The following is a 16007-nucleotide window of genomic DNA, read 5'->3' as shown; positions in this document are numbered from 1 at the left end:
TGTTTGTGAACAGAGCCCTAGGACCAGCTTGCTTAGGGGACTCTTCTCCAGGTTCATCTCTCTGTAGGTGATGGCTTTGTTATGGAAGGTTTGGGAATCGCTTCCTTTTAGGTGGTTGTAGAATTTAACGGCTCTTTTCTGGATTTTGATAATTAGTGGGTATCGGCCTAATTCTGCTCTGCATGCATTATTTGGTGTTCTACGTTGTACACGGAGGATATTTTTGCAGAATTCTGCATGCAGAGTCTCAATTTGGTGTTTGTCCCATTTTGTGAAATCTTGGTTGGTGAGCGGACCCCAGACCTCACAACCATAAAGGGCAATGGGCTCTATGACTGATTCAAGTATTTTTAGCCAGATCCTAATTGGTATGTTGAAATTTATGTTCCTTTTGATGGCATAGAAGGCCCTTCTTGCCTTGTCTCTCAGATCGTTCACAGCTTTGTGGAAGTTACCTGTGGTGCTGATGTTTAGGCCGAGGTATGTATAGTTTTTTGTGTGCTCTAGGGCAACGGTGTCTAGATGGAATTTGTGGTCCTGGTGACTGGACCTTTTTTGGAACACCATTATTTTGGTCTTACTGAGATTTACTGTCAGGGCCCAGGTCTGACAGAATCTGTGCAGAAGATCTAGGTGCTGCTGTAGGCCCTCCTTGGTTGGTGACAGAAGCACCAGATCATCAGCAAACAGTAGACATTTGACTTCGGATTCTAGTAGGGTGAGACCGGGTGCTGCAGACTGTTCTAGTGCCCGCGCCAATTCGTTGATATATATGTTGAAGAGGGTGGGGCTTAAGCTGCATCCCTGTCTCACCCCACGACCCTGTGTGAAGAAATGTGTGTGTTTTTTGCCAATTTTAACCGCACACTTGTTGTTTGTGTACATGGATTTTATAATGTCGTATGTTTTACCCCCAACACCACTTTCCATCAATTTGTATAGCAGACCCTCATGCCAAATTGAGTCGAAGGCTTTTTTGAAATCAACAAAGCATGAGAAGACTTTGCCTTTGTTTTGGTTTGTTTGGTTGTCAATTAGGGTGTGTAGGGTGAATACATGGTCTGTTGTACGGTAATTTGGTAAAAAGCCAATTTGACATTTGCTCAGTACATTGTTTTCATTGAGGAAATGTACGAGTCTGCTGTTAATGATAATGCAGAGTATTTTCCCAAGGTTACTGTTGACGCATATTCCACGGTAGTTATTTCTCTCTCTCTCTCTCTCTCTCTCTCTCTCTCTCTCTCTCTCTCTCTCTCTCTCTCTCTCTCTCTCTCTCTCTCTCTCTCTCTCTCTCTCTCTCTCTCTCTCTCTCTCTCTCTCTCTCTCTCTCTCTCTCTCTCTCTCTCTCTCTCTCTCTCTCTCTCTCTCTGTGTGTCCTTATCTTTCACTCTGTAATTCCTCCTCTCTCTCTGTCATTCTCTGTCTCTCCCTCTCTCTCTCTCTCTCTCTCTCTCTCTCTCTCTCTCTCTCTCTCTCTCTCTCTCTCTCTCTCTCTCTCTCTCTCTCTCTCTCTCTCTCTCTCTCTCTCTCTCGCTCTCTCTCTCTCTCTCTCTCTCTCTCTCTTTGTCTCTCTCTCTCTCTCTCTCTCTCTCTCTTTCTCTCTCTCTGTGTCCTCTTTCTCTCTGTAATTCCTCCTCTCTCTCTCTTTGTCTCTCTTTGTCTCTCTCTCTCTCTTTCTCTCTCTCTGTGTACTTCTCTTTCTCTGTGTAACTCTTCCTCTCTCTCTCTCTCTCTCTCTCTCTCTCTCTCTGTCCTTCTCTTTCTCTCTGCAATTCCTCCTCTCTCTCCCTGTGTCCTTCTCTTTCTCTCTAATTCCTCCTTTCTCTCCGTGTGTCCTTCTCTTTCTCTCTGTAATTCCCCCTCTCTCTCTCTCTCTCTCTCTCTCTCTCTGTACTTCTCTTTCTCTCTGTAATTCCTCCTCTCTCTCCCTGTGTCCTTCTCTTTCTCTCTAATTCCTCCTTTCTCTCCGTGTGTCCTTCTCTTTCTCTCTGTAATTCCTCCTCTCTCTCTCTCTCTCTCTCTCTGTACTTCTCTTTCTCTCTGCAATTCCTCCTCTCTCTCCCTGTGTCCTTCTCTTTCTCTCTAATTCCTCCTTTCTCTCTGTGTCCTTCTCTTTCTCTCTGTAATTCCCCCTCTCTCTCTCTCTCTCTCTCTCTCTCTCTCTCTGTACTTCTCTTTCTCTCTGCAATTCCTCCTCTCTCTCTCTGTGTCCTTCTCTTTCTCTCTGTAATTCCTCATCTCTCTCTCTGTGTCCTTCTCTTTCTCTCTGTAATTCCTCATCTCTCTCTCTCTGTGTCCTTCTCTTTCTCTCTGTAATTCCCCCTCTCTCTCTCTATGTGTCCTTCTCTTTCTCTCTGTAATTCCTCATCTCTCGCTGTGCTTCACAGAACACAATCATCTGATAATGACCGAGAGAGAGTTGGCACGCAAGGAGGCGTGTCAGTCTGTGAAACTATATATTTTTCTCACCCTCCTCCCCTTTCCATCTCTCTGACCTCTCACTATATCCCTAGCTTCAAAGGACAGAGTGGATGGTAGAGGGGTAATCCTTGGCCCCGAGTCCAAATACAGCGCTCCCTCTCACAGAGCTGCCAAACACTGGCTCACATGGCCCAGGGAACCACACACAGATAACAACATAACTTATGATGATGAAAATGGTGACGATTTCAGCATTATCATCATACAAATTCTGATTGGTTGAACTACAGTAAGAGTAGGTAATACAGTTCTGACCTTCAATTATGTTTTAAGTAACTAAACAAGAATAAAGTAAGGTTCTTCCCAACAGCCTAGTCACAGACAGACGTCACAACCCTGTCAAATTATACAACGCCTGTGATTCCCAATACTTCCATTTTTTTTAGGAATGTTTTTCCATTACCCAAAATAATCAGCCACGAAAACACAGCAATACAGGCCTTTGTTTCCCTTTTCCTTTAACCTATCAGTATACAATGTACAGATATGTCTACAGTGGGGTGGAAATCTGTCACTTTGAAGGACAGTTCCACCAAATCCCTTTGGACAATATGTTCCCACTATTCTAGTGAGGATCCCGATCAAAACAGATGACTATTAATAACATGTTGCCAACTAAAAATACACCAAATACAAAACAGAGGAGGCTGTTAATAGTTGCTTCCTCTGAAGTAAACACCTGCCCAATATGGAAATGGACAGATTTACAATGTAAAACACTGTACAAAACAATTGTCAAATAATTAAGAGGCATTTTCAAGTGTCTACTATCTGCATGTCTCTAACAGAGCACTTTAAAACAGTGTAAACAGACATTATTCCACTGCGACATAAACAATATCATATATGTTTGTGGTTTGTCAACTATGAACAACAGCAGGTTATGTCTAATGTCCATGATGCTACCATTTATGGAAGCTTGTGCGCAAATTTCAAAACAGTTATATCGGTTAAAACAGCAAGAGTATTATGATCAAATTTGTCCAATACAAAAATGTGTATTTTGGCAACTTATTTAATGCAAAACAATTATCACTCACCGTTTTATTCGCCTTTTTGTAGTTGTAAAGAAATTCTGCACATTTCCATTCAGGACCACCTGATTGCTTTTCTTCATATATGAATTTGTAACACAGGAGGTAGCCAGCCTACTGTAAAGTGTCCGGGACGGGTACCCTCCTCTCGCTCTGTATGCCCGTGCGCTGGCTCGCACCGGGATATTACCCTCGTTGACTGACTGCTACCGGCCACGTCTCGTAGTGCGCTCTGACTGGCTCCTTCTCCCTCGCTCTCTCCAGTAACAACTGGCTACTTCAAATATCCCCTACATGTGTGGTGTTGTGACAGTAAAACTAATGGTGTGACAGTAAAACTAATACATTCTGCATATGATTTTATTGTCTAAAGTTTAAATGTAAAGTGGAGAATATTGGTCATACAACGTCAATGCGCAAAAGCAAAAGGCATTGCGAAATGGGTAGGTTGCTCAGCAGGAAAAACATATATTGTTACCTTCATTTCTGGTGTCATTAATAATGTAAATGTTTGTCATGCAAATAAAAGGTAATTGTGCAGGAGGCGTGTGTGTATGTAGTGTAGGCTCTGTGTGTGTGTTTACTAATACTTAATCTGTTTTAATCTCGGTCAAATTCACCAAGGCGTGACCTATGATGTCATATCATAGCCTCTGTCATCTAATGCAAATAGGATCAGACAGCCAGCAGCGCACCGGAAGGTGATGGAAAGGAGGTTAGGGGCTGAAACCAAGGATGTCATATCATGACGCCGGGCAATAAAGCATTCACTTTTCTCTGGCTAAAGTTAGCAAATGAATCACATAGTGTACAATCATAATAAGGAGTAAATGATCACGTCACTGTGCGAATTAGATATGAAGGATTAATAGGCCTACCAGTGATTCAATACATTAGCTGTGGTTTTGTACCGTTATGCTACTGGTCCATCTAGCCGTCTGTCCTTGCATAGTGTGAGAAAGGTACACTGATTGTAATTGATCGATGGAAAATTCTCTCCAGGCAGCGAGAGAGAGAAATAGAGAGAGAGAGAAATGTGTACATGGGAGGGAGAGAAGGGGAGCGGGAAAGATAGAGGAGAGAGAGAGAGTGTACATGTCATGAGAGAGAGAGGAGAGCAAGAGAGAAAGAGATGGAAGAAATACTTCATTATTGCCTCTAACAGCTTTTGAATGTGAAAGTTCATGATCAGCACAGCAAAGAGAGAGAGAAGGGAGGCATGGTTTTATGAAACAGTTCAATTCAGTGGCATAGACAGACATTCGTTGGTGGGTGCCCCCCCAAAAAATGTTTTTACACATTTTGCCATGAGGCTGAGAGAAAATGTCTAATTTCCTGCAATTAAAGCTAAAATATAGGTGTGTTAACTGTGATAAAGGCACTGGGTTATGAGCTGTCTTGTTTGCTAAATAAACAAATGACATAGGCAGTGACATGGTGCATATAGCCATAGAAGCACAGTGACATATGCTTCAATGCAGTCATATTTGTGGCATATTGGGGTTGTGGCTTTCAATTAGTTATTTTTGGCAACCCATACTGTGAGAGTGAATGTCATTACAGTTCATCAAATATGACTAACCCAGTGCACTGCTTGCTATGAATTCTATCTGAAGGCATTTGCATGTTTAAGTTAAAAGACAAAGAATGTCCCATTTGGAACACTGACAAGTAAACACCATCCTTTAATTTTTTCATCTCAATCTGATTGGATGGGCCTGTCTCCCAGCAGGTGGGCCTGCACCCACCTAGGCCCACCCGTACCTACGCGCCGGGTTCAATTAAAATATACATCCCATCATTCAGAACATGCTTCCCCTAAAGATCTGTAATTGGCATTTCCAGGCTATGCTTTTTTATAGGGTGTTTGTATGGGTAGAGCAGAGGGAGGGTGCTTTAGCAACACATAACCACCAGAGAGCAGATGTCAGCCATTTTTGCAATCATCACCAAAGTGCTTGCAGCAACCAAGGAGGTTTGGGCTTATTTTTTTAGCCCTTTTTCTCCGCAATTGGTAGTTACAGTCTTGTCCCATCACTGCAACTCCCGTACGGACTCGGGAGAGGTGGCCGGCTGCAACACAGCCTGGGATCGAACCTGGGTCTGTAGTGACGCCTCAAGCACTGCGATGCTGTGCCACTCGGGAGGTCGAGGTTTGGGATTTAGATTATGCATGATAGTATAAACTACCCAACAGGGAATCTAAGCACTATTTCCCTCTGCCTTGGGAGAAAATGCCATTTATGTGACCATTTTCATGTAGCTTTCCTCTCGGGGCTTGTTTCAGAGTATAAGGGTTTCTTTTTTGTGATTGTCAAGTGATTTGACACTAAATATATTGCATCCTACACCAATATTATAATTATTACATAACTATTACATTAAAATGATCATAATAGATGTTAAACTACAGTTACATTGAATAAATGCTTTATAACCGTCTCAGCATCTGGGAGAAAGAAGACAAGACGGATATGTCCAATAGTTCCACTGATCTGCTCATCACAGTGATGGGGACCATCTCCCTCCTCTGCAGTAAGACCTTGGCTGCAGAGATAACATACCACATGGGCTCCATAAAATTCTGATCTAGCACAAAGAGAGATTCAGGCCCAGTAACAGTTTCCAGATTTTGTCATGGTCACAGAATGTCCAAATCAAATGCTCCAGGATTCAGGAGGAGGAGGAGAGACCATCTTGGTTCAATCTGTGGCTTTGAGGTTCTCCAGACTTCACTGCCTGTCAAAAGAGACTAGAAACGTCATATATAAGTGATTCAGAGGCGCAGGTTAAACTGTTCCTCCCTTAGAGCAGCCATTAGCAGTTCATATGACTCCTGTGGGAAGCCACATCCAACACGATCTCACAAACTCACTGCTATATATGATGTTCGTCCAAAAGACACAAACATCGATTTGCGAGGCTGCAGTCAAACGTCCAATACTGCTGTCAACCTTCCCTCAGAGACTGGCCACATCACTGTTACTCTGACTAAATGGGACAGTAGCAATTGAGGTGGTAAAAGGACTACCAATATGGAGGTAACTCTTCCTGTGCCATAAAGATCTAGACCTATTGGCAGAGGCCAGTCTCGCTGAAAGAAATATCGGCATCTGTTGTGCTGGTAAATGACAACACAATAAGCCAAAACAACCCTTGCTCTGTGGATTAGTGAAAGTGAAACATCTTGTTTAGAGTCCTACATAGGCCTGTGTGCGGAGGGGGATCAATAACTCATCGCGAGCGTGGCTAATCAGCCGGAAGGAACAACCGTTTGTCATGCAGAAAAGATGTCCGCCCATTTAATTATTAGTATGGGAAGCTGGCCAACCGGTGGGCAATTTGTCAGTCAGTCGTTGAGAAACAGGAAGAAATTAATTAACATAATGAAGGTATAGCGCAAGGACAGCACGAGAAGCCGGAGGTGATTATTTGGTGTATTTTAATTTCTGTCATGAGAGGCTACTAAAGTTACATCCCTTGTAACTACCGCTCACAGATGCTGATATATAGAAAAATAAAACACTGTTTTTCCAAGGAGAGTGTGTGTGTGATTTCAAGCTCAGTTATTCATAACCTCTGGAACTCAGCAGTAGCCTACAAAGACACGTCAGAAGGATTGTCGGTCACATGGAAGGCTTCACACCTGACTTACATCTGGCTACACAACACTGGATGAATTACATACATTCGACACACACCTGACTTACATCTGGCTACACAACACTGGATGAATTACATCAGACACACACCTGACTTACATCTGGCTACACAACACTGGATTAATTACATCAGACACACACCTGACTTACATCTGGCTACACAACACTGGATGAATTACATCAGACACACACCTGACTTACATCTGGCTACACAACACTGGATGAATTACATCAGACACACACCTGACTTACATCTGGCTACACAACACTGGATGAATTACATCAGACACACACCCGACTTACATCTGCCTACACAACACTGGATTAATTACATACATCAGACACACACCTGACTTACATCAGAACAATACGGATGACTGTTGGCTGTCATGAAATACTGAAATATAATGTCTGTTGTCGTTATCATGGTCATGACAGCGTAGTACCACTGTGACAGCTGCCTCAAGGATATGGTTCCTACCTTGGCGTATTACAATTTACCTCTGTCATCCAAGGGTTTAGACCAGCCAGGTTCTCTATGTGATGTCCATCTCGAAGCGACAGCTAGATCCAGGTCCCTTCCAGACACAACCTAAAACAACATAAATGTAACGTTATAGAGCATAGATGTGATCAGCACAACAATGGTCAGGAGGAGAATGAAGACCCTGGTTTGGGGTCAGTTTCAATGATGAAAGAAATAGATAATAGTTCAGAAAATAAGAAATTATATAATTGATCTGGACACATCTCTGAAGTCACATCTCTGAATGAGGTTATTCTTCGTTCCTCAAATGTTCATTGAAACAACTGTAGAGTAGGTTAAGATGCCGCAGTCATAGCTCAAGTGCATGTAATTAGAGATTACACCAGACAGGACTGTCATGTGAACAGAGATTGATGGGCTGGATGTGTACCACAGAAGAAAACACGCCGCATACCATCTCAGATTAACTTCCCTTCTCATCTCCCCTTCTCTCCATTTCTCCCCTCTTTCCCCCAATTTGTCGTTCTCAATTTTCTCCTCATTTGTCTGAGTCAACATTGACCACTAAATTCTCTCGCCTAACTATTCCATACCCCTTCATCTCTATATTTCTCTCTATCTCTGTCCACTTGAGAGCCCAAGCAGTGAGCACCCAGAGCTCACTGCTCTCTCCCGTCTTTGGCCTTTCCTTCTACCTTTCTTCATCCCTGTCTATATACACTGTATCTCTATTTCAATCCATTGTTCTGTCTGTATCGGAGCAAGCCTATGTCCCTGTACCCCTCCTAGCCCCTCTCCCTCCAGCTTCTCCCGCCCCTAGCCCCTCTCCCTCCTAGCCCCTCTCCCTCCAGCTTCTCCCGCCCCTAGCCCCTCTCCCTCCTAGTCCCTCTCCCTCCAGCTTCTCCCGCCCCTAGCCCCTCTCCCTCCTAGCCCCTCTCCCTCCAGCTTCTCCCCCACCCAGCCCCTCTCCCTCCAGCCTCCCCCCCCCAGCCCCTCTCCCCCTTAGCCCCTTAGCCCCTCTCCCCCTTAGCCCCTCTCCTCCTTCTTTGGCATGCCCGTGCCAGGTATTTGTTCAAATTCCTCACACCCTGCGGGGCTAGGTATGTCCCCCCACCCTCCCTCTCTCGACTTCTCGTCTTTACGACCTGTCTCAGTCTGTCTTGTGTTCTCTTGCTAACACATGTATGGGACATCAAGACCAGACCTCAGCATTGGTATCACATACAGTGATAGAGGCGTACAGTGCACAGGTTAATACTCAATAAGTACCACACACAACCAGGTCAATGTGGCTGAGTTGCTAGGGGCATAGTGGTGCTGGCAGACCCAAGATGGTGGTTTCAATTCCCGCGCACAAGCCTGAATGTGAGTTAGAAGTTTCTTCTATGCTTAATGACCAAATCATTGCTATTTAAACTTGTTTCTGACATGGAAATATGTTGTTAGAGGCACTGGCTGCCTTACTGTAATTCAGACATCCCACCACCATATAAAGCACTGTGTGTGTGTGTGTGTGTGTGTGTGTGTGTGTGAGAGAGAGAATCTGTGTGTGTAGTATTGACATTGGGCCGAAGTTGAAGTGCGTTAGTTATTGCAGCGCTCCCCGAAATGACAGCAAATAACGACGTCTCACTGGTGTGTCAGCACGTCTGTCCGTCTGCCTCCTGTCCTGTTCTGCTCTGTTTCACTGGAAAGCCTCATGAGTCACACATTTTTCCTGGAAGATACTGGAACTAACACGCATATCAAGACCAGTGTGTATGTGTAATCTAGCTACTTATTCAATATACAGTATGTTGCGGCAGAACGTTGCTGATTGTAGTTCTGTCTGTTGCAATTGAGGATTGATTCCTTTTGGGGTCGATAAAGTTACAGTTTTACATTTAAATCATTTTGCAGAGGCTCTTATCCAGAGCGACTAATAGGAGCAATTAGGGTTAAGTGCCTTGCTGAAGGGCACATCAACATAATTTCCCACCTTGTTGGCACTGTGATTCGAACCAGCAACCTTTCCGTTACTCGCCCAACTCTCTAACCGCTAGGCTGCCTGCCGCCTTATACCTTATCTTAATCAGTCCCAATTGAGTGATTGACTTTGTAATTGAAGAAACACACGAGTGTAAATGTCACTGAAAGAGTATTGTCGTGCGTCATCGTGATTCTTACTGGAAGGTGCATGTTCAGTAAACACTAGTAACGTAATGTCTATAATGAAGAATGTACAATTGAGTTCATTCATAGCAACAATGTTTGTACAATATGTATTGTACTCTAGTCTAGTGTACTCACCATTGGTTAAGTTCTTGTGTTGTTAATTTTTGTGTCATGTTGTTATAAAGTAATTAAGCCTACTGTTTATTGCACTGGCAGGATAAATATTGCATAATTAATTTCAAAGCGATTCACTGATTCACAGGGAATAGCATTAGTATGTCTTGGCCTAGGCTATGAGGAAGCCAGATACTGTATTTTTTATTTACATTTTATTTAACCTTTATTTAACTAGGCAAGTCAATTAAGAACAAATTCTTATTTAAAATGAAGGTCTACCCCGGCCAAACACTCCCTTAACCCGGGCGACAGAGGGCCAATTGTGCGCCGCCCTATGGGACATTTAAGTATTTGTAGTAATATAACATCCTATATAAAATAAAATAGCTTTTTATTTCAGTAAAGGGTTCGTAAGATAAGTATTTATTTGGCTTTAAAAGGGATGTTCTTGATCTCTTAATTGAAAGGTTGGTATTATTTTTACCCTCCAACAGTAATCTCTTTGTTGAGTCATCTCATCAGAATACCAGATCCCCAGCTTTTCCTCCTCTTGGAATCACAGCTGAGACCAAAGCATCCAGCTGATATAAATCTATAATGATATACTTTATGGAGGACTTTTAACATTTAGGCATCATGGTAATACATCCTTGACTCATTGGCATCTGCAATGTACTGCAGTCTACTTCTGAGATACCATTTATGGTCAAATGCTTGAATTTAACAAGTCAATGCTTGAATTTTGTGGGGAAATCTTTCCAGGACGTTTATCTGGACCTGGCTCAAAATTATTGAACCGATTATATCAAAATATTGAATTTTCACATGCATGATCATGCAACAACACTGTTCAACCCTCACCTTTTCTTTACAGCAAATACAACTAATCTAAAAACGCACATAGTAACACAAGAAAGCCCAATTCAAGTGTAAAGGAGCCCATTATTTTTACCATAATATGAAATGTTATGTTAGGATGTAAATACAGAACACTTCATATGAACCTAAAGTATTGAAAGACACACTCATTCAAGCAAGCAATGTTACATTTCCAAATGGATTCATTATTTCAATTTAGAATAGAATAAATATTATCTTAGGGAAGCTTGAAGAGTGTCCAAACTTTCACCATTTGACAATAACCATTTACTGTAAGGACTTGATTATAGGCTGCATGAATGACAGCTATAATAGTTACTTTAACCACGACCTTTAATAACTGACTAATATAACCAGATGTCCAATATAATAAATAAAACAAACCACAACAAATGTTCAGCCAAAATATGGAACTCTATGTGCCACCAATGAAGTGAAAGACCTCTCTCTCTCTCTCCCTATCATTCTCTCCCTCTACGCTGTGCGCGCGTCTGTTTCTCCTCCTTCCCCCTCCCGTGGACTCGTAGACACACCAGAGACTGGGCTGCGGGGGCGAGGGCCACACTATGAGGAGGGAGAGGAGAGGAAACATAGCATAGCGAGGCACAAAGTTAGGAGGAACAGCTTTAGATCCATCAACCATCACCTGTCTGATAACGAATAATAAAGAATTGAGGATATCTATTTTTTCTATAGACAAAAACTGGACCAACTATAGGCCTCTGTGGATTTTTGAATGGAAACTGAATCGGACATTCAGACCAATTAAATGGATGATGATGTTATTTGCAACTAACGGAATTGGATTGAATAAGGTAAAGACAACTCAACAAATGATATAGCATACTTCAAAAATGTGTATTTGTTGTCTTGGCTAGAGCAGTCTGTAATAAAGAGCTCTGGTCTTGGATATCCACTTCTGTGGAAGAATTGTCTAATACGCTACCTATTCATCTGACCATTTAGCCTAAATTATTATTATCAATAATTAACAAGTCATCATTAGGCCTACTCTACTCTTCAGTCAGTCTTTTCAGATATGTTTATGTCACTGTGTTAACCGTAGGCATTGGCCTGTTTGTCAAATGTATTAAATTCAAACGTAATTTATATTCTCTGACAAAATGTTATATTTGGAGCTTGCACAAATATTTTCACAAAATAATACCCGTCACCTACATTTAGAAGGCATAGCCTATTCGTTTTAGATTATGATGTGGTAGCCTTGGCCTAATAATAGAAAGCAAAATTAGGCTAAAATATGAAATACCTAAGTAACAATCTAAGGAAAGAAACCTCCAGTAAAAATGCAACCGTCTGAAAGAAATGTCAATTTGTTAGAGATATTAACAGAGATGTTATTTTAAGGGACACGTTAAACCCAGTGGGGCCACAGCGGGAGTTCGGCAGGCCCTCCACAGTTCAACAGTAGCTCTTAACCCCGGTACTGGCGGAGCCAACATGTGTCATAGGCTTTTTCTTCTGCACTCTAGTTTTACCCCCTCGATCTGCTTTGACGTTACCGCGTACAATTACAATCACTGCAATTACCACTACACGAGAGCTATAAGTTAGGTTGGATAGGTTATTTGGATTCGCCTATAGGAAACCACGTTGCAAACAAGTCTATACTTGTGTGTTTATAACCATTATTAACTTATTATAATTAGCCTAATGTAGATATCGCAATGTTTTGTTTAATGAAACAGTGGGTTTCAAACCTCATTTTATGCCCTAATAAATCACCGATTGTTAAACAAAACATGATATTTTATTGCCTACAACATGGGTTCTCTCTGTCTCCTGCCTTGCTCTTCCTATCCCCAGCCACAGCGGTGTAGCAAGCCGATGGAATTTCATAAACTGGTGAGGAATATGTTCTGTTAAGTTAAAAATGTGGTGACAGCTTGACGCCGGAGTCTCTGCATTCTCGTGCCCCCGGTGCGCAAATGTGCACGTAGACATAAATCTGGAAAGGGCCGAAAAACGCGTCAGCTTGCTTGCCTGCCTCATGTTCAACTTCATGAGGCGCGCGGTGAATATTTGTATGTGTCGGTTCCACATTTCGTTTCGTGCCATGAAATTGTTGCCCACAACCAGCGGTGCGACCTTAACAGGAGTGCAGGGGGTTCATCAGTAAATTTATGACCTACAAATTGGCTCTACACCCCTACACAGAAAAGCCAGTGTGAAAAAAAGCACTATAAACGTATCTAGAATTGAAGCTTTGCCAATACAACGACTTCTATGATGATGCCTTTCTAAATTGCCTCTGTTACTGGGACTACTACACAAATACAATACATTAACAGAACATTAATCCATATGCCAAAAACAAAATGGCCAAAAAGAGGCAGAATACAGTTGTGTGGCAAATCATTAAATGCTGTAGATGCTTTTCAGAAGGCCATTTTCTGTGTTTCAATGCTAATACATATAACTTTCTCCTCTCCCGTTTCCCTTTCTCAACCATGCTCCCCATCTCTTATGTCTACCCCCCCCCTACACTCTTACCATTGTCCACCACCAAAACCCTCCCATCCAGCCAAGTGGAATCAAAATAATAGTTATTCTCCCTCTGACATTTATATAAACCCAGCTAACCTCCACACCACCACCATTTCAGAAGTCTCAACTAAAAAGTATGGATTTCTCTAGCTCCCTGCCTCCCTCACCTTCTCCATTATACACCTCCCCCTTCATCCCCAACTCCTCCTTCCCCTCCGCCTCTCCATACATCTCTCCTTCCCCCAGCCTGGCCTCAACCGCTCTCTTCTGCTCCCTCCTGTCCCTCCTGGCTCTCCTGGGCATTGGGGGGAACCTCTACACCATGGGTCTCCTCATCAGACGCAGGAGAGGCAGAAGGAGGCGAGGATGTTCTAGCAACTGTTTAGGAGGGAGAGGAGTACCGTTACCATCCTGCCTCTCCTCCTCTCCCCCCTCCCTCTCCCCTTCCTCCTCTCCCACCTCCTCCTCCTCTTCCTCCACCTCCCTCCATCTCCAGGTGCTGAGTCTAGCTCTGGCGGACCTCCTCTACCTCTTCACAGCTCCCTTCATCGTGTACGACAGCCTGGCGGCTGACTGGGCATTTGGGGAGCTGGGCTGTCGCCTCCTCTTCAGCCTGGACCTGATCACCCTGCATGCCTCCATCTACACCCTCACCGCCATGAGTCTGGACCGCTATCGGGCTGTGGCCAACCCCCTGGCCACCTCGTCCTCCCCCTCCTCTGGGCTGCTCCGTGTGGGCCTAGCCTGGGGCCTGGCAGTGGCCCTCAGCCTGCCCATGATGATCACCCTCCACCTGGAGGACGGAGACGACGGACAGCTGTGTGTCCCTGCCTGGGACGAGCAGAGCTCCAAAGTGTATATGAGCGTGCTGTTCTGTACCAGTATGATAGGGCCGGGGCTGGCCATCGGGGCTCTGTATGCTACTCTGGGCCGTCTCTACTGGGTGTCCCAGACCCGGCCCTGGGACAGTGGTAGTGGGGGTAGCACGTCCTACCCTCCGCGGGCCCCAAGGCCCAAGGTCCTGCTCCTCATCCTGGGGATAGTTCTGGCCTTCTGGGCCTGTTTCTTGCCCTTCTGGGTGTGGCAGCTGCTGCCGCTATACCGGCCCGACATGCTGCGGACAGTACCGGTGGGTACCCAGGTGACGGTGAACCGGATCCTAACGGGGCTGACGTACGGGAACTCTTGCGTGAACCCATTCTTCTACACGCTGCTCACAGGGGGGAAACGACGGAGGAACAGGCAGGCACCGACGTCAGCGAATCAGCTCTGCCGCAAGAGCAGTCCGCAGTAGTGTTCGTGACAACACAGACAGTCCGGTATAATAGACTGCTCTGGGGGCTGGTGGGGGGCTGCTTACAAACTGTCCGATTCAAACACCCCCGTCTCCCCCTGAAATATCAAAGGGCATTTCACTGTGTGATTGTTACTCCATAAGGACTATACCAAAGACAGCACTTTGTATGCACGTTTGTGACTGGACCATATTTCCTATTTGGAGATTAAAAATGTGACGGGCTGAGCGAAAATACCTAAGCTTCAAAACTTGAGAAATATCTCATTGATTGTATGAATTCACAAAAATACATCCACATACGGGCCATGAGTGGAGTATGACAACAGGGAAGCAGCGTTTGTGTGTTATGTTATCATTTAGTGGACCCGCGCATTTCCAGTAAAATGACACACTTCTATCAGTCTGGAATGCCATCAAAGAAAATGTTTTGCTTTTGAACAGCAACTGATTGTCACTGGCCATGACATATTTGGAGATTTTTCTTTAAAAAGTTGTTTATTGACACAGAGAATGATGTTTGAGGGGGTAGAGAGGACCTCGTTTCATGGACCCTTAAAGTTTGATATGCACCCCTAAAGTCAGAACTTTTTTTATTAGCAATACCTGCATGGTGGGTTTGGACTTATTTTGTAATGAACTCTGCAATGCTTTGCATGGTGACGATGACGCCTGTATTTATATCCAGTTTGGTGTGTATAATATGATATAATATATCAAATAAAAACATGCTTTATATACTAGAGTCTATGTCACAGGTTTTTTGTTCCCTAGAGGAGAGGATGTGTTCCTTCTGACCCCTCAGAAAAGGACACAACATAACTGAAAACACAGATCTCATACCCACGGTTTTATGGTATTTATGACAATAGCAGACGAGGGGAGAGAAAGAGGGACGGCCAGAGAGAGTGAGCAAAGAGATGTAGAGGGAAGGAGGGGAACAGAAGGCGAGAAGAAGGAGCGACAGAAAAAGAGAGAAAAAAGCAGAGAAGGACAGGCCAAGAAGAAAGTGCTGAGTGGAAAAATCCCTGGATTTGAGTTTGCACTCATACTTTTATTTGTGTGTCTGTGTCAGCGTGTCTGTAAGTCTCTCAGGTCTTCCCCTTCCCTGTGTGTGTTCGTTGGGCAGCCTCTCTCTCTGTGTCTCCTTGTAGCAACAGCGTGTCTGTCTGTGTCTGACTCAAACACTGACTGTACTGTACACCCAACAAAACCCTGTGGCTCTTTGATGCAGATGAGCAAATATTGTTGTTTGACAGAGAGGAGTGAGGTTGGGGGGATAGGGGGCTGGGTGGGGGGGATAGGGGACTGGGTGGGGGGGATAGGGGGCTGGGTGGGGGGGATAGGGGACTGGGTGGGGGTAATAGGAGGCTAGGTGGTGGGAGGGTTAG

At 44.0% G+C, this 16007-nt stretch overlaps 2 protein-coding genes across 3 annotated transcripts in view; one reads left to right on the top strand and one right to left on the bottom strand.

Annotated features, from left to right (window-relative positions):
• kcnj14 (potassium inwardly rectifying channel subfamily J member 14) overlaps positions 1-4060 on the bottom strand; it is a 56176-nt gene extending 52116 nt beyond the window's left edge. For both annotated transcript variants that reach the window (XM_071395007.1, XM_071395008.1), the window contains exon 1: positions 3522-4060. The gene's annotated coding sequence lies outside the window, so the exon portion shown is untranslated. The remainder of the gene's footprint in view (positions 1-3521) is intronic.
• A 7554-nt stretch (positions 4061-11614) lies between these two features.
• On the top strand, positions 11615-15357 carry uts2r3 (urotensin-2 receptor 3). Its single transcript, XM_071395213.1, has 2 exons — positions 11615-11629; positions 13360-15357. Exon 2 carries the CDS (start codon positions 13459-13461, stop codon positions 14614-14616), a length of 1158 nt encoding a protein of 385 aa, XP_071251314.1. The 5' UTR covers positions 11615-11629; positions 13360-13458; the 3' UTR covers positions 14617-15357.
• The last annotated feature ends 650 nt before the right edge of the window (positions 15358-16007 follow it).

Source organism: Salvelinus alpinus, chromosome 4, assembly GCF_045679555.1.
Source record: "Salvelinus alpinus chromosome 4, SLU_Salpinus.1, whole genome shotgun sequence".
Taxonomy (NCBI): Eukaryota; Metazoa; Chordata; class Actinopteri; order Salmoniformes; family Salmonidae; genus Salvelinus; species Salvelinus alpinus.
Note: the sequence above shows the minus strand (reverse complement) of the source record. Positions and strands in the feature narration are given on the sequence as shown.

Bases quoted from the DNA above. Each gene is read 5' to 3' on its own strand.
- uts2r3 (XM_071395213.1), top strand. From the start codon at position 13,459: ATGGATTTCTCTAGCTCCCTGCCTCCCTCACCTTCTCCATTATACACC.